The sequence below is a fragment of the Tripterygium wilfordii genome, chromosome 12 (assembly GCF_013401445.1).
Source record: "Tripterygium wilfordii isolate XIE 37 chromosome 12, ASM1340144v1, whole genome shotgun sequence".
Lineage (NCBI taxonomy): Eukaryota > Viridiplantae > Streptophyta > Magnoliopsida > Celastrales > Celastraceae > Tripterygium > Tripterygium wilfordii.
Window position 1 is genome coordinate 1153888 of NC_052243.1, and position 24749 is coordinate 1178636.

Consider the following 24749-nt stretch of genomic DNA (forward strand, 5'->3'; position numbering starts at 1 on the left):
TTCTGAAAGGTACTAGAAGATTCTAGAACTCTATGATGAGTTGGACATTTACTGGATTTAGAAAACATAATATAGGGATTAACAAACATAAAACTATGAAACAACACATATTGCCTTGTATATAAGTTGTTGCATGACGAGGTGGGAACAGATAGAACACTAGAACAGAATAATGTAAGTTCGTCTGTCTGTCACAAATCACAACATATTGGAGTATCCGATCAACCATTATTTTGATGCCCCCAATATCGCGGGGCCTACATTTTCCTTATTCAGCCAATTATAGCCTTCCATCAAATCAGCTTCTGTTTCCATTGTGGGACACGTGGCTATCATAGAGCAATGTCCACTACCTCAATAAATAAATAAATAAATAAATAAAACTCCTTCCCTTTTGCAATTTTTTTCTCATATACATACAGTCATCTAGGATCACTACTTTGTAAAATCATTCATAATTTTCTACACCAAAAAATATATATTAGAATTGCTCGAAATAAATCAATATTAACCAATAAAAAATGTTCTCACATAAGTCCAATGGTTATGTGTTGTTGAGTTCATGTTGTTTGATATTTGAGTATGGTAACCCGACAGATTTTCTCACAATACGAAGGCCCGTAAATATAAAGATTATCGATTTTTCATTTTAGTCGTTCAATGAGTTAGATTAAAGGTGATTATGAAAAATTATAAAATAACTGAAAGGCTTCATCTTTCTCAATGTCGCCCGACCATGAAACTCAATTTGAGTATTTACTAATATAAGTATTTATCTATGCTTGTTTCGAATCAAAGGCATTATGTTAATTCGCCTATTTAAAAAACAAAGATTGGACAAACGAAAAGGTTGTAATGCCTCAAATATATATAAATGCATAATGTATATAAAAATCACACACAATATTAATATATTATATAAAACTCCCTTAACTCAATATACATAAATCAATTGATTAATTAGTTAATTAGGGAAGATAATACATGGAATTTGGGAGCTTGAAAGTCCTCTTAGCATTTGGAAGTCCCTCCAAACTGCTCCATTGATCTCCAATGATTCCCCAAAAGTGATAGCCTTCATCTACTAATCTTTTCCTTGCTTCAGTCTTGAACTTTTGCACTTCCATCAATTCATCCTCAAGACCCCTACAACACATATCATTATAAAATGAAATTCAATATATAATTTGACATTTGTATATGAAAAGGACAAATTCTACTAATTATTCACATATTTATGTGGATTGTCCACTAGCACTATATGGGATATCTTTATCGGCATTCCTATATATCCTCCCTCTTATGGATTTATTTCAAAAAAATATTTCGCCGTCCCCACTCAAACCGATGACCTCGTGGAAGTCGAAAAGTGAGTAGCCAAGTTACCATATAGTCTAATTGGGATGGTAACTTGAGTACTTATTTTCTCACCTTAAAGAGGTTAGGAGTTCGAGTAAGGGAGGTGGTGGATAATTATAAAACCGTGAGGAGAGGGTGGAATATTCATAGAGGTACCTTAGAGCGGATAATACATTGTATGCAAAAATGCATCCACAATACCTTAATATGAGACCAGTCCATCCATGATATCCAACATTGATGAGGTTATCAACAGTGGGAGATCTTAAGGTTTCTGTTCTTGAAGAGATGAGGAAGATCTTGACTCCCTTGTCTTTGATTTCATGGAAGAGCTTCAGTGTGTGCTCCAAAGCTGGTGCCTTGCTCTCTCCCATCCATGCTTCCATTGAACTTGTGTTCAATTTCTCTCCACTGGTTCAACCAATCAAATTAAGACCCACTTAACAAGCATTTGACAAGTTTAATTATGAGGCCATTGTGGGCCAAGAAATCACAAATGTGGGTTCTTTAGTAGGTCCAGTAAATGTAAAACATAACCAGATTGGGCTTAGCTATTTGTCATTGGCTTTAAATAGGCCCATGAACTACTTACATTTAAACCCAAAAGCCCAACAACAAAGATCAACAGTGGACCCCACGTTAGTTTGCTTATAGAGACCTAGATCTACCCACCACTAGTGAAGCTATTGATGTTAGATCTAACACACATAAATGCACATATGAGCATAATTTAGACCCTATGGATGAGGTAACTATAGAATTTCTCGGAGTATACAATTTGTATCCAATGGTGAAGAATAAGACCAACGGAAAAATCACAAAAATTTAATGTGATATGAGAATCATACACTCTGAGAAATGCAGAACTCCAGATCCAGATCCTACTCATAAAAAGGGACCGATTCTTGGATGGATTTCTCGTTAAAAAACAAAAGAAGAAAATTAAACTTACCCAAAACCATGTTTTTTGTAGTAAGGAATGGTGGAAAGAAGAGTGTCATCAACATCAAAGATCCAAGCATCTTTACCATCACCATGTAAGCTGCAACACCTGCTCAAATACAGCCGAACCTCGTCCATCGTCCTCTCCGAATCCGACTCGTACTGAGCCGATGTCATGTAATGCTTGATGTAGCTCACACACTCTTGGGGAACAACCTCGAACCCTCTAATGTTGTTGAGCTCCACATTCATCCTCCAACTCTCACAGTAATTCTTCAAGCCACTGCCACCAGAAAGAATGCTTTTCCTTTTGGGGAAATGCAGTATGTTCCAATCTGCAGAAACCAAGCCAATGCATAGGCTTGTCAAAGCCAGCAACAGTACCACCAAATTCTGTGATCTTGCCATTTTCTTTTTTCTTCACAAAAGGAGATCCAAGAGAGAGAGGTGGGATTTTGGAGATCTATATAGAAGGGTCACGACTCACATGGGGTTGTGCTGCTGCCTGTTCCTGTTGTGGCTTTGAAATTGAAAATGAATACATTAATGTCGTTGCATATGCTGCACAACTCATCATTGGGTCCCTCGCGTGTTTATGATTCAATTGTGTTTGTTTTTTTTATATCGGATTTGCATAACCTTAACCTAACTGAATGATATATAAATATAATTAACTTACTTCACATTGAAAATGTGTTTTCTAAGTCTAAGAACCATTAATGACAACCAATGAAAAACAAATCAGTGCGGATCCAAGGCGCAACACACAATATCTTCAATGGGTTTGAGTTAGGAATTTTAATGAATTAAATCTAGATCCAATCAGACGAGCATCTATCTGTTCAGCCCACAAGTGTGGGAAAGTGTCAAGATTCGACTCTGCTCACATTGAAGTAACATATGTTACTGGGTTTAAAAATCATTAGCCACAACCCATGTAAAAAATAATATGCCATTTCGGTGCACCATTTCCATTGCATGCCTTTGTCAAAGTAGTCCCGCTGCTACTGCCTCCAATCACGGCAGCCATCTTTTTCTTTTTGTAATTGTGTTTTTCACTTTTTCTTATACTTTTACCACTGCAGATGCCAACTATGTGCCAATACTTTCTTATTATGTCTTTTATCACGGCAGTAGGTATGCCCTACAAAACATGCTTGATGCTTTTACTATATGAAATAGGATCATACCCACCCACCATAGTTCCTTCCAATGTGATCACTGATACTCTATATTTGCCACCAAGACACAAGGAGAAATCTGCAACAGTTGAACCATCAATGGCTGTTTCTCTTGGAGACAATCTGCTAAGAAGTGTTCAAAAGAAAACAACTCTTCCAGATGATATAAAAAAGGTACCAAAAGCAGAACAATAGCAAGGAAGCATACATATCAGAAGAAATGGTAGAATTAAGTACTCCAGAAATGAAAAATCCAACGAAATAAGGGTTCCAGTTGAATCATTCACGTCGCAGTCCCATAATGCCATCCATGGACAACTTTCTCTAACTATAGAAAAATAAGACTCAGAGAAATGTACAGTTCCAAACTTTATTTGCGCACAAAATGCACCGATTGCAGTAAGAAATTAAACTTTGTACTGCTGGGGAGAGAGGATTTTCTTCATGAAGCATTGAATGATCAAGGAGCGTGGAATAAACCATCATCAAAGTTGAGAGAATAGCTTTTAAGATCATAGCTGCATTGCACACTACTCTTTTGCCACCCTGAAGCTTGTTTCCACTGTGACTTTAACTTCCATGCCAACTGCCTCAAGATGTATGACCAATGGCAGAGGCAACCAGTAGGAATTCTTCGTTGTACGCCAACTAATGGGTCTGCAGAGCCAGTGCTTGCAATTCTCTTCCCCCACTTCAAGAGCTGCATCCTCTTTGAACTTCCACAGTGTAGATTTTTCATCCGAATAAAAACCCAGGAGAACTTGAATCGCCAGAAGCAAGAACACAAGAAAATAGAAGGCAGAGATGGATTGAGCTTTCAAGTATCAATTCTCTTCAGTGGGCATCACCATCATAGATGCTAGGTAGATGTCATTTTCTTATATGCAGGTGACAAAACCTAATTGTAGTCCAACTTTTCTCTGCCAGCATTGCCTCGTCATATTGGTCCCCAGGTTGAGAGAGGAATGATGCTTTTGCTAGTGATGTAATGTCAACAGCGACGATGAAGACAACTTTGGATGAGCCATTGCTTCAAAAAGTTGCAAGAGCCTTATCGTATATGATTTTTCTTCTGTTTTACACAAGAGTTGGTGAAGAACTGAAGATTCCTGAAAAGAATTTATGATGAAAAAAGTAAGATAAAGTTTAATCTAATATCAAAGTTTGCACCGTCCAAAGGTGTAAAGTAACAATGACCATACAAACTAGTTTCATCTATTCGAAACTTTATGGCTTTTCTACTCAGAACTACATACCTTACATAGACAAAGGGCCACAAAGATACGCTAAACTTTCTTAGTGGGCACATTCTCATTCTTGATAAAATTACAAACTAAAGGGTCACCGATAGATGGCATGGCAAAAAAGCAACCAGTCACTAATATATATATTAAAAAGCTCATGCTGGGAGATGTATCTGGCCACATGAACAGATTATATCGACATATAAGAAACTATGACTTTAAATAATTACTCAACCAGTCAAGCTATCAAGAAAAAAAAAGAATTAAAATCAGAACACGTCTCCATGATATATTGAAGAACATCTATTTGTACCCTCCAAATCTTAGCATTTCCATCTATATTTGAAAGGAATAAACCATTCTAATGTCACATAGCCATTATAGTGACTATGTCAAAGAACTTATCATCTAAATATCATTGAATTGGCCATGGTATGACTGCCAATAGGCAATAGAAGTATAGAACTATTCTTGCACATAATGTTTATAGCATGAAGACAGAGTGCAAAAAAAAGTAATTGCCACATAGTTATGCACTTATGCATATAAAAACAGAAGTTGTAATCCAGAAGAGAGCAAAGGAATCAATGCATACTCTTGTCAATAAAATCGAACTGACTATAAAATCCAATTAAAACAGATAGCATTCATGTATAAAAATACAAAGGTATATCAAAATACAAATATAAATTAAAGGACTTTTCACCATATTTACACGTTCAGGACAACCCATTACGCAAGTTTATATTAGATTTCTGCCTATTCAAAGAAACCATATGACCGTAATCCATAATCTGTGTATCATCTTACTGCTTAAACCCACAAAATGTGTTGCTACACATCATGCGTCATAGAATCCCGGAATCACAAATTTAAGCCTATAAACAAAAGTGTTACAAAACGATAGAAGAAATCACTCACATTCTCGAAGAAGGAACCCCACTGCAAGGCTTTCTTGATTGATACCCAGATCCCAGAATCAAACCCATTTACCAGCTTTATCATATCCTCCAAGGATATTTCTGGGTAGTTCCACCTCATCTTTTCTTTTCCCACCAGCCACCAGGAAGTTCCGAGAGAGAGCGCGACTGCGTCACGAAATGCGAGAAGCCTGCTTATTTCAAACGATCTGAAGCGGTAACGAACGGTAAAGAGGGTTGGACAGGAAGGAAGATAGATCATCGAAGCGGTTGTGGCGGGGAAGGAAAGAAATAATCACAGTTGTTCGATCGGGCCTTGCTAGTTAATGGACTAGGACTTGAGCTTGGGCTTGGGCCCAAAATGTGTCGATAATAATTATCATAATCAAAGAATGAAATTCAAACTAATTCATAACGGACATTTTTTTTTATTACCAGACATCAGCAGTTGTAGCTGCAGAGAGAGATTACCCAATTGAGATACCTCAACATCAAAAAATAAAATAAAAATTAAGAAAATAAAAATTATATTTATGAGAACAGACACTTACATTCCTTAGGAAAATAAAATTCAGATGCATAAGAAAAAATGATAATTTCAAGGGTGATTCCATTATGCCACAGAAAAATTTGCATGGAAATACTAGTCTGCAAAGACAAGAACATGCAACAATTGACTTGTCTGCGAACATAAAACCCATTAGAAAGTGTATAATACAGTGGATCAATATAACATCCGCCGTTGCTATCAAAACTTCCATCCACTGTTACCTACAAAACTAAGCGCACAAAGCACTCAAAATGGAGCCTCAAACAATTGCATTGGCAGCACTTGCAATTCTAGGCCAAAGATCAGCACATTCCTTTCCAATGGGACCAGTGATCGCAGAACCTGCAGTTAAGAAAACATAAACGAAACGAAACCATAACCAGAAGAAAATATGCTAGATCCAATGGCGAATCACTTTTCAATTATGTGATCTGAAAAGCAGTTCATCATATCGAAGTAAAATGTGTCCAAACTCTGAACAAACGAACTGGCCAAAATACTTCAAGACAGAGGATAAGCCTTCTATAGTATTATCATATATTACCAATACTAAGATCAAAAAGATTTCATTATTCACTAATTTATGTATACAGCTACCAATCCACAAAAAAATAACAGAGAAAGTGAAGCATGATACTATAATAGTATAATCTAAGCACTTCATCTTTTTGGATTGGTGATAACTTCAATTCAGAAATTGTCATGCGGATGTATACATAGGTATGCTAGACCTAAAGAACAAATTAGCAATTTAGTAAGAAATAAGCAAGATAAAATCATCTTCTCAGATAAGAATTAGGCTATTAGCTATCGCCTAAACCTTGACATGTATAGCTGCTTATAAAAACTACTCTCTATGCACTCTCATAGTGATCCAGTATTTGCCAGCTTTCACCACCAAATGAGAAGAAATAATAAAAATTCTCGGCATATTTTGCGTTAATGATATGCAGATAAACCAATGTTGACTATTCAGTATTCTTAAGCGCTCACATTCAGGACTCGTTACGGCATTACTTCATATACTCAGACAGACCAAAGGACAGCAATAAACAATTACCCAGAAAGCAAAATTTCAGATGAATAATTCCATTGCAACATGAAAGATATATGAAACTAATACAAAGAATTCATATGTACATGATGTAAAAGAGCTAGAATATAGCTTTGGTAAAGGGTTGGAGTACCTTTCATTTCTCCTTTAGGATTCACAATGACACCAGCATTATCTGCAAATACAACAAACAAAGACCTTCAGCAACTGAATTAGCACAATAGAAGTTGACCACCACCAATTGAGGGTATGTGTTTGACAGAGAGATTGATGCATGTACCAGAAGACAGGTAACAAGATGCCAATAAACCCTAAAGCAGGAAGAACATCATGCTGTTTAAAACTGGCATTTCACATTCACTATATGCTTCTCCATTATGAGTGATCACCAACAAAGTAAAATGGCCACTCCATTATATCAAAGAAGCAACAGATACAGGAAAAAGAAAAGCACTGTTAAAACTTAAAAGCCCTACTAAAAGTCTAAAACTAGTAACAAAAGAAAGCACTATTAAGTATTAACCTTCAAAGTACATGAAGACGCCATCCTTTCGGCGCCAAGGCTTGCGTTGACGGACAATGACGGCGGGCATAACCTTCTTACGGAGATCAGGCTTGCCCTTCTTGACAGTGGCCATAACCATGTCACCAACACAGGCAGAAGGGAGACGGTTGAGGCGACCCTTTATCCCCTTCACGGATATTATGTAGAGATTCTTCGCTCCAGTGTTGTCGGCACAGTTCACCGTCGCCGCCACAGGCAAACCCAGCGACATCCTGAACTTGTTCCCCGCCGATCCACCCCTTCCTATAAAAAAACCCCGTCAAAATCAAGATCATAACATCCAATTTTCGATCCAAAAACTATAATCAAAATATCCAATCATTAATCATACCTCGCTTCGACATGGTGAATCGGTGATCACCTCTCGCTGGAGCTGGCGTGGCAGGAGAAGAAGCGACAGTCGATAACCAATATATGCTAGGGTTTTGGCCTTTTGGCACTTTCGTAGTGTTTGGTTATAAGGCTAAATTAACCTTCCTTCGGTTTATGGAATTCCAGAATAAACCATAATTTTATAATATTAAAACATTCAGCAAGGTTCCTGAGAAACAACAATGGCCTTCATCAGTACTACTGTCCAGAGCTTCCTTTCTCCGAGAATCTCACTGAAGACCAACAGGGGCTCCAAGACCAATATCAGTCCCAGATTGTCCCTTAACGAAAATCCAACGCCTTCAACATCCAAGAAACTGTTCAACTCCATCACAAAGCTATTGTGGGGGCCGTCGCTTCCTCCAGGCCTCCTCATCTCCACCGTCCGTACGGCATGGAATTCAACGTGGCAACTCATGATGTCTCAGCTTGCGCCGTCCGACCCTTCCGGCGCCTACTCTAGACCCGCCTCTAGGTTTCGCCTCACTTCACCCTCCTCCGATACTAACAACCTCCACCTCTATGTGGGCCTTCCGTGCCCTTGGGCCCACCGGACCCTTATCGTCCGGGCACTTAAGGGCCTGGAGGACGCCGTTCCTGTCTCAATTGCGTCTCCTGGCCTCGACGGTTCCTGGGAGTTCCGTGATTTCCATGGCCCGGAGAGGGAAGTACTTGTCCCGAGCAGGGATAGAGCGAACCGGTGTAGGAATCTGAGAGATGTTTATCGGTCGAGGAGTGAAGGGTATAATGGGCGTGCCACAGTGCCGATGTTGTGGGATATGGAGAAGAAGGAAGTGGTGTGCAATGAGAGCTATGATATTATTGAATTCTTCAATTCTGGGCTTAACGGGTCAGCCAGCAATCCGGATTTGGATTTATCGCCGCCTTGGTTGAAGGGAAAGATTGAGGATTGGAACCGTGTGATTTATCCCAATGTGAATAATGGGGTTTATAGGTAATCTTCCAGAACACTCAAAATTCTCATCTTTACTGCAGAAATTAGATTATATGAGTGTGATTTTGGCGTGTCGAAGAAACTGGGGAGGATTTTCTCTATTGTCCATCTCTGCAACTTGGTGGCCGTGGTGTTGGTAAGTTGGTATTACTCTGTAAGAAACAACGGGCTTTGACTGTGTTGTTAATTGGCTTAGTGTTAGTCCAGTGCAGTGTGCACGCACCTATTTGTATTAACTAAAGGATTTCTGCATCTTGCAGATGTGGGTTTGCTCAAAGTCAAGAGGCATATGATGCTGCTGTTAATGAACTGTTCAGTACATTGGACATGATAGATGATCACTTGAGTGGCTCACGATATCTATGTGGAGATACACTTACGCTTGCGGATGTTTGCCTGTTCACTACTTTGATTCGATTCGATCCTGTTTATAGTGTTCTGTTCAAATGCACAAAGAAGAAGCTACTTGAGTACACCAATCTTCGTGGCTATATGCAGGACATTTATCAGGTACTAGCTTTGCCCCTTGTCGTTGATTCTTCCCTGTTGTTTGCTGGACTAGTCATTGAGAAATGCTGCTAAAAAAATTTACTTTTTTTGTTTGTTTGAGGGAAATGCTGCTGATTTTGCACTAATCATCTCTGTGTGTACGTTTGTCATGTTGAACTGAAATGGTTCATGCTGTCTCCAAATACATGAAATGACCATGTTGTTGACATCCCACATTTTGATGTGGAAGTCGCAGATCTTCAGTGACAATTAGACTGGTGGTTATGGTTACTAATACAGAGCCTTACTTTTCAATCTTCAATTAGTTGATTTATGTGAGATTTTGGTCTTGGTATAATAGTGCTTGAGTGGTTCGATATGTAGAATATGCATTTCATTGTGAGAGTATAATTGGAAATAAAAGCTAGTTGAGCTTGTATGAGATGACTTATAGTATACTTGTGATTTCATATCTTCTGCGGACAATTTTCCTATTTTTGTTGAATGTGCCACTGTCACAGACCTAAACGGTGCATGTTTGTTCCTCTGCAGATCCCAAAAGTTGCGACAACTTGCAACTTTTCTGCAATTATGGATGGTTACTATAAAATACTTTTCCCACTGAATCCAGGTGGCATTCGGCCTGTTACTCCAATGAGCTATGAGCATGAAGTTCTCTCCAGACCACATAACAGAGATTCACTGCCAGTGGTGGGTGAGAGCACGCGAGCTTATGTTTCATAAGTTAGCTTAGTTGACAACTTTTTCGCTGTGTATAATGTACAATTACCTGAATTCATACAAAGTATAGCATAAACACTATTTTGCCTGCATATTCGAAATTTGTGTTCAATGGGGCAATGGAAATTTGAAACTGTGAACTAGGAGGTGAACTGAGTTCATTCCATTCGTGTTCATGGTGGGTTTAGGAAACTGTAGTTTACCTTCTATACCTATCAGGCAAGAAGCCAGTTCAAAGCTGATTGGAATTTGAGACTGTAATGCTGATAATGCAGGTAATCAATGGCCCTTGTGATGCAGTTTTTTCGCGTTCAAGAGGTATGGGATTCGTTACAGTTTGGAAACAATAGCATTTTGTGCAACATTTTATAAGAATTTCTGTTTCATAGATGAATTGTCAAGATGACAATTAGAATAAGCTTCTCTAAGATGCTATACTATATTCTCTTCTTGCGAAGCAGCAAGCTGATCCAGCCAGGGAAGCAACTTCTCATGGACCAAATCAGGTTTGTCGTCATGAGGGCAGTGTCCGACCCCTTCCAATACGTACAGACTCACGTTTGCTCGCTCCGAAGGCATGGAAGAGAAGTATCTACCAACAGGACCATCAAGAGGAGTGAAAGGGTCTTGATTGCCCCATAAAACTAGAACAGGTGAGGGAATCCTGGGCATCAATTGCACTGGGTTTGGCCCTGGCGGGCCTGTCACGATCGAAACAAAAGCATCAAGCGCCCCTTCATCGAATGTAGGTTCACAAATTATCTGCATTTTCAAGTGAATACATGATAGTGTTCCAGGAGCAAAAAAATGTAAGAATGTTTACAGGAGACCATTGATACCTCCACCAATTCTTCATCGACTGCATCCTTGTTTCCATAAACAGAGAGCAAAATATTCCTTATAGTGTCTCTGCGTCAATTAGTCATAGGATTTTAGCAATTGTAATTTGTAAGTAATCACAGTTTTTTACAGAAACTTTAATCAATACCTCTTCTTGATGGATTCAAAGATCGCTGAAGCGATTACCCGTTGGTTCAATAGAAAGTCAATTAACCAGAACAGGGGTAACAACAATCTGATCCTCCAGTCATCCACAATGGCCTTGTTGTTCATGCCACCGGAGCAGTTTAAGAGTACAAGCCCACAAACCAGAGCTTGAGTAGATTCTTTTGGCAAGAAGTCTACCACATATAAAGGCCAGGCATTTTGTCAAACACTTGCAGGACATGAAGCCACAAAAGAAAGGGCATAGTTTTGGCTACCTGATGCAGCAATCACACAAGCTAGACTTCCCACAGAGTTCCCTACCAGCACAGTTGGATTCTGAACAACTTCATTTATGAAGTCCAGTATTAACTGCCACACAGTGACCATAGTATCAACAACTGGGTAAGCTCCAAATGTTTCAAAGATTGATCAGATTGACCAGTACAGACTTACCTGAGCCCATGTTTCCATTGTATATGAAAAACCTTGTGGTTTATCTGAAGCACCAAACCCAATAAGGTCAATTGCATAGACGTTGTAATGTTGGGCTAGAGTGCCAATATTCCTAAAACAACATCAAATACCCAACAAAGGAAAAACCAAAAGCAATTAACAAACTCCTTGCAAATGCAAGATGACGCAAGTTCAACGCCGGCGCCCAGCAGTTTCAGTTATCTCCGATGGGTATGTTTTGCTGAGAAATCCCTGGTTAAAAAAAAAAAAAGTCTTGAAGGGACATACATACCTGCGCCAGTGCAGAATTGAAGCACCAAAGCCATGAACAAGAAGAAGAGGAGGCTTAGTACTATTGGAATCAGTAACTGAAGCAAAGTAATGGATGGAATGGCGACCCTTCCATTCCCACTTCTGGCACCTCTCCTTTATATCTACTACGCTCAACCCCAACGAAGGTGATGAAGTTGTTGGATTTGCAAGAGATGCATGGCTGACATTAAGTCTGCTGGTCTTGATGTTGCAGAGGCGAAGATTTGATCTTCTCTGTTGTCCTAGTAGATGTACAGCCATAGCTGCCTCCACTGCCATGGAAGCCATTTGTTAACGAAATGAATGTTGAGCATTCAACAGAATGGAAATTGAACTTTCAATCGATGTTTAGAAACAACAAATGTGATTTGCTTTAAATAATGAGACTTTTTTTTTTGGCTTGTAATAATTTCATTCAAGGCAGGAAAGGAGACCCACCACTGAAAAGATAAGGCAGATTCTGTGGCAGAGCTTTTCCTCACATGATCACATTCAAAAAACTCTTATGTAAAGTAAGAGCTCAATAACTCAGGGTTGGCTAATTAATTTAATTATTCCTATCATCATCTTGCAATGTAGTCATGTTGATGGGTTGCCTGTTCGAAAATGGAAAAATCTATTCGAATTATCATAATGAAACAAATTTCAATTTTACTAACTTTCGGAATGTGAAATGATCTGTCCGAATTCTATCAAAATTAAATAAATTTGAACTTTAGATCAATAATGTAATCAAGTTGACGGTTTGACTGTTCCAAAATGAAAAAATATGTTCGAATTATTAAAACAAATTTCAACTTTAGATCGGTAACTTGAACTTGAACGTTTGAATGAACGTTTGAACATTCAATGACAAAAATGACCCACAATTAAAGTTAGCGCTCATGAGAATATTTGCACGTAGGAATATTTGGGCCAATCAATAGGCCAAATGGGCCGTTCTGGGCTCCAAATTTGGAATGCATTCCAAGCCCATTCATAGTGGATCTAAAGTAGTTCATTACTTGGCTTCTCACAAACTAAAAATACTGATTAGAGAGAGATTCAAGGATTGTAACTGTTCTTGGTAGAAATTAATTGGTGAAGACGAGTACAATTACGGTGAAAAAGAAGATATCAAAGCATAGAGAATGAAACAATAATCTTTGTCTAGGTAAGATCTATCATACACCACCTGCAAATACACAGCCCTTCAAGGAAAGTGGACCAAATAAGGCCAGGCATCCAGACATCATTGAAAAATATCCAAATTACTTTCCAAATTACTGTCACCCGGAGAAAATTTAACATCAAAATAGCAGTCATCCGACCTTTTGATCATGTATGATCATTTTGCATTTGATAAAGACTTAGATCCTGCATCATAGAACACACGATTATTAGAGCAGCGTCCGGATAATGTGTACCGACTCAAAATCTCCAATTCAGATCAAAACTCACTGTGGTGATTATTTTGATTAGTCCCTCCAATCACACTGGTGACAAACTGACAATAGACAAGCAAAATGGTGGCAAGAAGAAAGAAAAACACAAGATATGAACAGCCTAAAATAGAATTCAACTGTCAACTTTAACAACAGACACAATGGTTTCCGCATCAACAGTTTCATCAAAATATGTGATGACTAAAAAGAACAGGTTCCCTTGATTGAGTTACAAGTTTCTATGCAGTGACTAGTTGATGGTGTAATTATTTCACTCACAACTCATGTCCACTCATAGATACAGAGTCAATCACCGACATCTATCACTTCATTCTGCCAATTTATTTCTAAGACAAAAAACCACGACTCCAAACCATAAACTTGGTGAGTTAACACAGTAAACAGCAAACCCATGAAAAAAATCTTACTAAGCAAATGATGATGATAATAATAAAATTATTGATAATAACAATAAAACACCATGGAAACATAGGCAGAAAAATCAAAATAATCTCCAAGGCACGCTAAAAGAGATTTTAAAAAAAATCTTAACTATAAGTTTTATAACATTTATCTTGCATATATAATTCGTAGGTAGAAAGAACAAAAAGTTGTCTCAAAAAAATTGGAATCAACTTACTGCTTGAACGCTTTATGTTCCTACAGAACTTGCTGCCACATTGGCATTGGAACAACTTTCCAGGCAGGCCATTGTCATCGAAATCAACACCATAATCCTGCACATACATAAACCACACATGTTTTAGTGAGAAAAGATTTATGCATATAAATAAAGCACAAATGCCGCAACGCACCAATATCAGGTTGGTTAAAAATTACTTTGATCGACCACTTGCCTCACAATATGATCAAGATAAAGTTTCACATTCAAAAAAACCAAGAATGCATGTGCAACCACAACTGAACAATCATAGGATTCACAATATAACAGCAGCATATAATATTATAAGCCAAACACAATATTGCAATCGAAACTTTATGTTTTTGATTCTTTCACAAATAAAAACCACAAAGAATCACAACATGCATGAATTACTATAAACTACATAACAAATGAAGATATGATGGAAACAGAACTACTGACCCAAGTTAGCTCTTCCAAGGCATCCACTTCTCTTGTTGTGAATAAAGCAAGCTACAAAAGAGTTAAATTGTATGTAAGACTTGATCGTATATAGAAATCACTGTCACAAATAGCAAAAGAGCATGGGAATACAAATGCACATTGGATGCGTACATGATAATAGTGATGCTCTGGCGTCTCTATCTCCACCGGTATTTCAATCAAGTTTGCATCCAAACATCTAGCAATGTAGGACATAAATGCATCAAATACTGTACAAGTGTAATCAATAAAATGTACCCATATAAATGACAAACTGGCTTAGTCAGTATCATCATCCATTGCATGTAAAGCGCATTAAGTTTCACTTTCACCCATCTGCTGTTTGGCTAGTGAATTATGCAACCAAAAACTGTGGATCCAAGAATTTTGTGCACATTTACCACGCTTTTTGCAGTTGTTTCTGAATCCATCCAACATGCAAATTCTTAAGTGAAATGCAACTCAACAACTAAATTCTTGCATCCAAACAGATTATTCGACATTGTTTTTAAAATGCTTTGAAGATCAAGACATTTAAAGCAACACCTGTGATTGATAAACCTGGCAACATTCCCATAAAAGGATGCATCCAAACAGAGTGCTTCTTCTTCCTTCAAATCATGTTTCAGATACCAATACGCATCCAGTGGAACAGTATGTGTAAGCTTTTCAGCATGTCGACCCTGGATGTTACGCTCATATAACTCTCTGTTGGTGAGTATTTCTCCAACATACTCACAGACAAATGCACCCTTTGGCAGCTTCTGTAGAGTTCTAAGGCCCCACCCTTTCCCTTCAGGTGTAAAGAATACCTGATATGCAAAGTAAGGGAAAAAAGAACACAATTTAGCAGATGATAGTACATTACAAAAGCATAAATTGAATTGCTTCATTTGAGTCTCAAAGTTTTAAAGATAACCCGGTGATAAAAAAGTAATAAAATGTTTCGTGCCATACTAATTATGATATTAGCAATGGAAATAAAAATTCTTCTTCAAAAATACTGGTGTTCCCTTTTCGATACAGAACACATACCTGCAACTTGCAACTTATCCTTCGTTGCACCACTCGATTGCCACAAAGCTTATGACAACCACATTTGCTCCAACATTCTTTAATATATCGCCTTTTCAAATGACCCTTGCACGGTTCCAAAATGTCATCATTCTTCAATTTTTCGAGTGGGCAATCTTGACAAAAGGAGAGGTTTTGTTGTTGAGGATCACGAGCAATGGAGATGTACTCTTCTAAAAATTCCTCCTTGATAAGGCCGTCAGAACTGTATGCAAAATCAAGACCAGTATCATGTGAACAACCACAAGAAATCGACGATGACAAACAATCACCGTAACAAGTTGGGCAACAGTCTTTGTCCCCAATTCCAGAAAGAGAGATAATGACATGGGCATTCTGAAAAATTTGGTTCTGGGATATGTAGTGAAAGGATGGGGGACAGCTATTGCTGATTTCATTTATCCAAGGGATTTCAACTCTTTCTTCTCCCTTGGATATATCATTAACGTCATGCAGCAATCTCAAATCATCAGGCATTAATTGATGCTGCTGAACAACCACCAAACTACAAGAGTCCACCGCCTCTGACTCTCTCAATTCCCTTTCTCCTGCTGTACCAGAACAACTATGGACAGCCTCCGCAGAACCCTGTTCATCAATCATTCCATTTGAAGTATTGGCTGCAGGGACGCAATTGTTATATTCCTTAGCCCCAATATCCAGTGCATCTCGTGCGGTAGATCTCTTCAAAATATCTATTGCAGGCGTTATATTCATTACCCTCTCCTGTGATTCATTAGATCTGTCAGTTGCCAATTCCAGGAAGGTCTCACACATATCTTTCATCAAATTCATGACGGAAAAATTCGGGTCAATGATTTTATATGACCGGAGACATTTCTCCTCCAATGATTGTAGAAGTTCATCTATACTAGGCATATGAAAATCAGGCCTTTCAAGAAAAGAGTCACAACTCAGAGAAATTTTCACCTCCCCCATTGATGAAGAGGCAATCTCCAACTTAGAAGGAGATTCTGCCGACACTGTTGCAAGCTCACAGGGGGTAATCGTCTCATTTGATGGAGTTGAATCATCATTGCCTCCATTTTCTCTTGCTACGGACTCAGATGCTGGAGGTCCCTGACCATCTGGCTTCTGCCCTGAAACAACCTGACCTGATGAATCTTCTTTACCTGACGAATCTGTAGAGTAAAACAAAGTAAAAAAAAAAAAAAAAATCAACCCAAAGGAAAAGCATGAATTCCAGTTTAATGTCAAAAAGAGTTTTTGCAATGGCAATGATTATTTGATCTAAATAAAAAGATTAACTTTTTAACATATCATCATGGAGAAACAAGAGCCGGGAAAATTTGGTCACATAAAAGTACCGAATAACAGTGACAATCATGTGCTACAATATTAACTAAATGGGTAAACTCCTCAAATGCATCACAGGAGCAAGAATATAGTGCTTACAGACCGGAAAAAAGGGAAAAAGGGACAAACAAATGGCCCATACCAGGGATTTCCAACTATGGAGTTTAATTTCCCCTGAAAAGTGCACAAAGCTATGCCAGCATGAAGAATGTTTTAGCTGACCAGTTTGACACAAGTTTACAATTGCCAATATTCATGCACTTATGGAACCCACAGCAATGTCTAGGTTGATTTCATCATACTCTTAACATGGTAAAAACATCAACCTCATTTCCAATAATAGCAAATTAAACGAAAAATTATGTTATCCAGAGGTTCAAGGAATAACCTGGATGAATCACTGCAATTGGAACTTCATACTGTGGCAAAACATCTGTAAATGGCTCATCCTTGGGCTTAAGTAGAGCATGGGTACCAGGCACCTTCGGTTTGGGTAAAAGAAGAATTCCAGGTTCAACTATGTGCGCTTTCCTCTTTTTAGATACATAAACTGCTGTGTTTGAGACTCTCTTCTCCGTAGGAGCAACTTGACATGAGAGAGGCTCCTTTCCTTTAGCTCCAACCCGTACTTGAGGTTGTCGCAAATCAGGTTCAGGCCTCTTAGATGGAGAGGAAATCGATCTAGGCCCAGTAGCACGAGGAGGAGACAAATCTGCTCTATGGTCTACCATCAACGCAGCAGGTGATAGAGGTTGCTTACCTATGTTCTGATGCTGCAGGGAAGAAGGGGAAGCAGCATCTTGTTCCTCTTTTGGGATTTTTAGAAAACTTCCACCCAAACTTGATAGACTAGTATCAATATTATTGGAAGAGGATGAAGTCTGCCCTTCACGGCCTCTTAACCGCAACCTTTTTAAAGGCCGGGGCTCATCATGCATTTCAGATTCTTCATTGAAATTGTCAACTCCCTAGTTCAAATGGGCAAATAGAACATTAATAGAGAGAGACAGAGGAGAACAAGAGCCAGAATACAGAATATCAATGTAAAGCTAGATAGGGCACATACATCGCCACCGTTTGGCTTCTTCTCACATCCCTGATCAATGAAATTAATGTCAGAGAGAAAATTATTGCTAGAGTAGGAAAAAAGGAAAGAACAACAAATTGAACGAAGTTTTGGGGGGTTGGGAGGAGAAGAGAGTACTAAGCACCTTAGTGTCATCCTCATCAAATATTGCATCTGCAAGAACTCTATAGTTCTCCTCTTCAATGAGCTCCCAATTTTTGTCATATAATTTTAGAAGCCTTTTTAACACCGGCTTCACTTTATCTTCAGTAATTCCAATAGCTTTCATCGCACGAAAGGCATTTGAAACTCTAGGATTTGGTGCCATTAGCAGTAACTCACCGGATATCCTTAGAAAGGCAAGCCAAATGATCAACTATACCTACATGCGCCCAAATTGGACAAAACAAGTAAGATAGGAGTCTTGCAGGCACATTGAAAGGCCCCACCACCTATTTTTCAAGTATAATTATTTATAAAGGGGCAGAATCCAATGAATAAATCCTGGTTTGCGACATTGAAGAGCAGTCCTAGTCTAACATTCAACTGTGTAATATGATTACTCTAAAACTGTGAATCCTCTGACATAACAACACGTTGAAAATTCACATTGCTCCAACGCATATCAGCTTGAAAAAGAACAAAAACATAGTTGCACAGATTGGATGGCTTGCTTTTTTTAGGGAGCGGCCTTCAAATTTAGTTGCACATTCAAACCAAAAACATAAAGTTCATGAAGGAAGGGTCTAACAGCTACTTTAAAGTCCAGTTGGGTTCAGGCTATTTCGGACTTCAAATTTCAAAACCCTGCCAACAAATAAATTGGTTGCCACATGTACATAATGATGAGAGTTGTGCAGTTTCCTTTTTAAAATGTCTGTAAAAGCAACCAAATGTACCATCACACACATGACACAACAAAAGGCCATAGATCAGTTTCAAATGATAGATTCCCCTTTAAGAGTCTCGCTTGCCTACTTATATACTGAAGTTTTCATGTCAAAACCAAAAACCCTTAAACCATAAAGCTTGCCGATAGCACTACAATCAGTGACCCCGCAGTCATCAAAAGTAAAATTAATGGCACAGAAAACACAATATAAAAACGCGAAGAGGGTGAGTATACAACCGCAAAAAAAATCATCAGTGAGCACAAACGACTGAGTTCAGAGTCACCTTAGAGATACCCTAAATTAGAAATAAAATGGACAAAGAGAAATCGACATCGAAAGCACCAAATTCACAGTTACACCACGCATGCATTTAAAAATGTCTGTTCATCAGATTATTAGCTGAGAAACCCAAAATGCAAGAAGAAATTATTTTACCTACAATGCGGAATCAAGAACCGAACGGCTTCTTGACAGTGAGCTGAGCGAGCGAGAGAGAGAGTGGAAAGAACGCGGTAAAGAGAGAGACGGCGACGGACGAGGGCTACATCGACGACGGTCGGACCGATTAGCTGGTAGAGGAGAGACGAGCAAGGCGAAGTGAGAGAGACGGACAAGGAAGTATGAGTGGGAAAGACTTTTTAATCAAATACTCCACTTGTAGACTAGAGAGAGAGTGAGCGCCATTTCCTCCAGGCTCTAGGGCTAGTGCCCTCCGTGTGTGTGACAAAATCACTTAGTGGGCTCTTTCTCCAAGGCCCAATTATTGTCCGCCTTACTTGTGGGCCTATTGCTCAATAACAAGGAAGCTTTAGTCAGATCCCAATTTTTACTAAATATTATTAGTAACCCACCTTTGTTAATAGTAACTCACGAAAACTTTAAATTTTTATAACGGAAGGATTACACATCCATAAAATTTCATCCATAAACTTACATAATCTAGGTGGCATGCCTATGTGGCTTCTTTAATAAAGTTTATTTGTTTTTTTTAATCTATATGACATGCCTCATAAGCATGCCACCTAGATTATGTAAGTTTATGGATGAAAAAATTATGGACATATATCATTTTGGTTTTTATAAACACCCGAACTACATGATATGAGATATTTTATAAATACATCCGTAATCAGATTCGTCATTGTTGGCCATATTGTAGGAAACATGAAATTCTGGCTCTTAGTTATCTCAGAGTCGATATTCGAGACCAAAATCGTCCAAAAATGACTTGTTTGGTATCAAACTTGGGTCGTCAATTTCTGACAGCATCTTGATCGGAAAATGGGTGGAATGGAAGCGTCTTGCCAAGAAGAGTCCAAAGGTGGTGTCTGTTTCCTCCAACAATGGTCAAATTGTCCGGATCGGACGACTTTTCTCGTGGTGACCATAGACTTTTGAACGTGATTTTGGCGATTACGAAATTCATCGAGGTTGGTCGAGTTTAGTTTGTGGTGGCTCGAGCTTCAATTTGGTGGTAGTGGTTATCGGATTGGTGCTCTGACGACGATGACCCCATGGTTGACTGTGGGTGCCTGTGAGAAATCATCAATCAATTTATATATATATAATGGATGATTCAAAAAGCTTCTTCTTGATGCCACGTGGATACCTGTAAAAAAATTTACACAAAAAAAGAAAAAAGAAAAAGTTAAATATATTAAATAACTTTAAGACCCACAAGCACATACAGTTAATAATATACAAATAATTTTAAAATCATATTTAATAATATAACAAATAATCATGTCAATTATCACCTGTTAATTGCATAGAAAAAACAAAAAGATAAAAAGCTTAAATGAAACATATTCACAAAATAGGTATAAAATAACACACAAAAGCATACAATACCACAATAAAATTCTAAGAGATATCACAAAAACTTCATGGGAAAAAATGAATAATTTCAACAAAATTTATAACGATATAACCCTACAAATCATAGAATTAGTTGTCAAATAACAACCAAATTATACAATTCAATAAACTCTGATGATGAAAAAGATCCAGTTTATGATGCATTATTAGGAGATTTCATAGAGGATGATCCCGTATAAGATAATCCCTTAGTGGATGATCGTACAAATGAAGAATTTAATCAAATGTGAGATACAGAGTACAACAAATTATATATTATATATGCTTATTGACATGATCACAATAAAATTCTAAGAGATACTACAAAAACTTCATGGGAAAAATGAACAATTTCAACAAAATTTCTAACGATATAACCCTATAAATCATAGAATTAGTTGTCAAATAACAACCAAATTATGCAATTCAATAAATTCTGATGATGAAAAAGATCCAGTTTATGATGCATTATTAGGAAATTTCATAGAGGATGATCCCGTATAAGATAATCCCTTAGTGGATGATCGTACAAATAAGGAATTTAATCAAATGTGAGACACAGAGTACAACAAATTATATATTATATATGCTTATTGACATACTATAAAAAATTGTGGTTTGCTAACATAAGAAACAAAAATAAATGAGATGTAAAAACTAGGAGACAACGGAGGTGCGCTATATTTTCTATAGAATTTAGAATTTATGAGATGTTTTTTAGTCATTTTACAACTTTGTTCAAAAAACCAACGCAAACAATAATTGTTAAACTCTGAGCATATTTTTTCCTTATGCATCAGATTTTTCGCTCCCTCTTAGAAAATTATTTCTTAACATATTGAGAAAAATGTATTGTAGTTATTTGTTCATCTCACAATTGTCTTCATTTTCTATAATTCAAGCTATGTTGTTCATCATGGTAACAAAGTATCGAAAAATTATCAAAAATCTTTATTTTTAAAATTAATTATGTGTCGCACGAAGCGCGAGCATGCAACTAATACAAAGTCAATAAAGTCGGTGTACACTTAGTAAAAATCAGGATGTGACTAAAGCTCTCCCAATAACAATCCATCAACCATGGGCTTTACATCTTTCCGGATTTCTTGAATATGGGCTTTCTATTACATTGAAAAGGTATTGTTAGTTGGCCCATTATCTCTCTTAAACCTCGCTGAAGAAAAACAGAGCACGGAAGAACAGAGGAAACAGTGAGAAGTTAAACAGTTCCCACTGCTATCTGAACCAGTTGACTGCCAGATCTCTCTTTCTGTTCCACACGCTTTTATTGTGAATGAGAATTTCAGAGGCTAGTATGCCAGTCAAAGTCCAAACTGGATGTTGCAACAGAATAAGATCTGATCTTATACCAGGAAAAAAAAAAAAGAGAAAAAGAAATCATCTTATTCTACTTTTCAGGGTCATGCGGCCATTCTTAATCAAATATTTTAATCAGATTGACTTTAATTAGATAAATCTAGTCACTGATTTGGCTTATTGCAATTAACAATTATGATTAGATTCAATCAAATAATAACCTCCATCGAGATCTTTACCAAGAAAAGTTAGTAAAATGGGTTGAGTTGGTGCAAATCATATTAAGCAGAGTGTCTCTAAAAGTTGCTGTACTGTACTGCCCCTCTGTATAAGGACAAATATTAACAGGCCTGTAAAAGCAAAACCCCCTGGCGAGTTCAATTTTTTTGGGTATATCAGCCAAAACCCATCTCTAGAAACTCCCAAAAACCCAATCCAGATGACAGAACCTTCCAAGGCTTGAACAGAATTTTCAAATCCCCAAATGGGTTTTCACAAAATACCCTTCTCTGTTCTCTATCTTTATTCAATTCTATTGACACAAGCTGGGTTATTTGTGTTCTCCGCATCAGCAGCAGACCTCACAAGCTTGGTTTACAAGGGATGTGCGAACCAGAATTTCCAAGACCCATCTGGGGTTCTCTCTCAAAACCTGAAAACCCTCCTGTCTACTCTGGTTCAACAATCCGCACAGAAGAATTTCTACTCAACAACGATAGGTGATGGCCAGAATGCAATACTGGGTCTTTACCAATGCAGAGGAGACCTCTCCACAATCCAGTGCTACAACTGCGTGAGCAGGATTCCAGACATGGCTAACAAGCTCTGTGGGAAAGCCATGGCAGTCCGGGTTCAACTCACAGGGTGTTATCTCAGGTACGAGGCTTCTGGGTTTAAGCAGGTTCCAGAGACTGAGTTGTTGTTCAAGATTTGCGGGTCAACTCGGATGAGTGAGGCTGGGTTTGAGGAGAGGAGAGATACTGCTTTTGACATGGTTGTTAATGGTGTGAAAAATGGGAGTTTGTTTTACACGGGGACTTATGAGTCGGTATACGTGTTGGGTCAATGCGATGGTGATCTGTCCAATGGTGATTGTGGGGATTGTGTGAAGAGTGCTCTAGATGATGCGAAATCACAGTGTGGAAACTCCATTTCTGCTCAGATTTATCTCCACAAATGTTACATTAGCTACAGCTACTACCCAAATGGGGTCCCCAACACACCATCTGAAACAGGTAAAAATCAATCCCAAACTCACAAAACACAAATCAAATAAGAGTATTTGGTCAAAAGTTTTTCTTGTCTATGCAGTGCCAGGTTCAGGGTTTTCTTTTCTCTGTTAATTTTTCTCAAGAAAGTGACATGAATTCTGTATTGTCTTTGATGTGAAGAACTTACTTTTTTTGTGATGGGTGGAATCTGGTTGGCATTTATTCAATTTGGGGAAGTAGAATATGTGGGTTGTGAAATAGGGTCAGAGTTTTTAATGCCTGTCAGGTGTTTGATAGATGTAGGGACAAATCAGCAGCAGCAGCACACACAGAGAACTGTAGCAATTGCAGTTGGAGGAGTAGCAGCTTTTGGGTTTGCAATTGTTTGTCTAATGTTTCTTAGGTCTATGTTGAAGAAAAAACGCAGTAGCAAGCATGGAGGTTTGTTTGATTCTTCTCCCTTTCTTACACTACATATGTTCCTGAGATTCTTTGATTCTTATAACTGGAAGTGACATGTTTTGTGCAGATTATTGAGAGGATTTGTTGGGTTCTGAAGATTGAATGTTTTTTTTTTCAAGAGGTGGGTCTACTTCATTGAAAAGGAGATTTTGATAATGGAGAAAGAAAGAAAAAAGTGAAGCTAGAGGGAGTTCTCTTTTTCTTTTTGTGCCCCACCAAGTTCATACTTTCTAACTTCAGTTGCAGTTCTTTAAAATTTTATTTTGTGCATTCATATAGAATAGGAGCCTCTCTCATGTAAAGCCAAAACTTTAGAACTATATGTTGTAAAATCAAAGAGTATATTATTTTTAAAATGTTGATTCAAATCTTCGCATTGCTTTACTCTTTTCTTTAATTGAGAACGACATCATACAAGTTTATCATTTGAAAATTCAATATGGGCCTATATTCATGTTATTGCACCAATGCATGCAAAAATTTATCACATGACGACATGATAAATTAGATCAAAGTTCAACGCATATTGATAATTAATCGTGTTTGTGTATCTTAATATGTCTTTCCTTATCTATAATTTGCCAGCTCTACCTTTATCAATGGAGTGGAGACACACAATTTATGCATAAAAGAGTGTTTAGACAATAAGTGGTGTCCTATGATTGGCATACCTATTTTAATTTTATCCCTTAATTATTAAGCAAACAATGTCAAGGTGGGCCATTTGGATTACATATTTTTGTGTCAAAAGATTTTGTAGTCCTACTCATATGGTTTAAAGTGGCAATCTTTGGCCCAAACACTCTACTTGGCAAGCAATTATGGAAATATATATATATTTTTTTTTGATTCAAAAGTCCATTTTAAAGAATAAACAT

General features: G+C 37.8%; 7 protein-coding genes and 1 non-coding gene across 13 annotated transcripts; 2 read left to right on the forward strand and 6 right to left on the reverse strand.

Annotated features, from left to right (window-relative positions):
* Positions 1 to 914: 914 nt before the first annotated feature.
* LOC120011520 (acid phosphatase 1-like) lies at positions 915 to 2814 on the reverse strand. The gene is made up of 3 exons (XM_038862652.1): positions 2312 to 2814; positions 1561 to 1770; positions 915 to 1146 (listed from the first exon to the last, which is right to left on the reverse strand). Exons 1-3 carry the CDS (start codon positions 2707 to 2709, stop codon positions 969 to 971), a joined length of 786 nt encoding a protein of 261 aa, XP_038718580.1. The 5' UTR covers positions 2710 to 2814; the 3' UTR covers positions 915 to 968.
* Positions 2815 to 4035: 1221 nt separating this feature from the next.
* On the reverse strand, positions 4036 to 6212 carry LOC120011522. 2 transcript variants are annotated; one of them, XM_038862655.1, is made up of 3 exons: positions 6082 to 6212; positions 5648 to 5814; positions 4036 to 4591 (listed from the first exon to the last, which is right to left on the reverse strand). In XM_038862655.1, the coding sequence occupies exons 1-3, from the start codon at positions 6086 to 6088 to the stop codon at positions 4460 to 4462; spliced, it is 306 nt and encodes a 101-aa protein (XP_038718583.1). In that variant the 5' UTR covers positions 6089 to 6212; the 3' UTR covers positions 4036 to 4459. The 2 variants fall into 2 exon arrangements, with proteins under 2 accessions (XP_038718583.1, XP_038718582.1); XM_038862654.1 differs by lacking the exon at positions 6082 to 6212 and having other exon boundaries at positions 5648 to 6056.
* On the reverse strand, positions 6157 to 8299 carry LOC120011521 (60S ribosomal protein L23). The gene is made up of 4 exons (XM_038862653.1): positions 8147 to 8299; positions 7774 to 8058; positions 7384 to 7425; positions 6157 to 6538 (listed from the first exon to the last, which is right to left on the reverse strand). Exons 1-4 carry the CDS (start codon positions 8157 to 8159, stop codon positions 6456 to 6458), a joined length of 423 nt encoding a protein of 140 aa, XP_038718581.1. The 5' UTR covers positions 8160 to 8299; the 3' UTR covers positions 6157 to 6455.
* Positions 7523 to 7681, reverse strand: LOC120011649. The gene has a single exon (XR_005471093.1). It is a non-coding gene; the product is annotated as a small nucleolar RNA snoR137 (small nucleolar RNA).
* A 33-nt stretch (positions 8300 to 8332) lies between the features above and the next one.
* LOC120011518 (glutathionyl-hydroquinone reductase YqjG) lies at positions 8333 to 10468 on the forward strand. The gene is made up of 3 exons (XM_038862649.1): positions 8333 to 9142; positions 9403 to 9652; positions 10184 to 10468. Exons 1-3 carry the CDS (start codon positions 8370 to 8372, stop codon positions 10373 to 10375), a joined length of 1215 nt encoding a protein of 404 aa, XP_038718577.1. The 5' UTR covers positions 8333 to 8369; the 3' UTR covers positions 10376 to 10468.
* Positions 10469 to 10696: 228 nt separating this feature from the next.
* Positions 10697 to 12531, reverse strand: LOC120011519 (pheophytinase, chloroplastic). The gene is made up of 6 exons (XM_038862650.1): positions 12105 to 12531; positions 11813 to 11924; positions 11635 to 11728; positions 11361 to 11553; positions 11212 to 11281; positions 10697 to 11134 (listed from the first exon to the last, which is right to left on the reverse strand). The coding sequence occupies exons 1-6, from the start codon at positions 12410 to 12412 to the stop codon at positions 10805 to 10807; spliced, it is 1107 nt and encodes a 368-aa protein (XP_038718578.1). The 5' UTR covers positions 12413 to 12531; the 3' UTR covers positions 10697 to 10804.
* A 642-nt stretch (positions 12532 to 13173) lies between these two features.
* LOC120011517 (probable inactive histone-lysine N-methyltransferase SUVR2) lies at positions 13174 to 19720 on the reverse strand. 5 transcript variants are annotated; one of them, XM_038862648.1, is made up of 11 exons: positions 19460 to 19719; positions 18277 to 18481; positions 18132 to 18161; positions 17454 to 18033; positions 16679 to 16890; positions 15710 to 16474; positions 15221 to 15486; positions 14807 to 14873; positions 14654 to 14704; positions 14189 to 14285; positions 13174 to 13480 (listed from the first exon to the last, which is right to left on the reverse strand). In XM_038862648.1, exons 2-11 carry the CDS (start codon positions 18457 to 18459, stop codon positions 13452 to 13454), a joined length of 2280 nt encoding a protein of 759 aa, XP_038718576.1. In that variant the 5' UTR covers positions 18460 to 18481; positions 19460 to 19719; the 3' UTR covers positions 13174 to 13451. The 5 variants fall into 5 exon arrangements, with proteins under 5 accessions (XP_038718576.1, XP_038718575.1, XP_038718570.1 ...); XM_038862647.1 differs by having other exon boundaries at positions 15236 to 15486; positions 15710 to 16890; positions 19460 to 19720; XM_038862642.1 differs by having other exon boundaries at positions 15710 to 16890.
* A 2713-nt stretch (positions 19721 to 22433) lies between these two features.
* Positions 22434 to 24039, forward strand: LOC120011303 (plasmodesmata-located protein 2-like). The gene is made up of 3 exons (XM_038862389.1): positions 22434 to 23433; positions 23707 to 23850; positions 23939 to 24039. The coding sequence occupies exons 1-3, from the start codon at positions 22683 to 22685 to the stop codon at positions 23944 to 23946; spliced, it is 903 nt and encodes a 300-aa protein (XP_038718317.1). The 5' UTR covers positions 22434 to 22682; the 3' UTR covers positions 23947 to 24039.
* Positions 24040 to 24749: the final 710 nt, after the last annotated feature.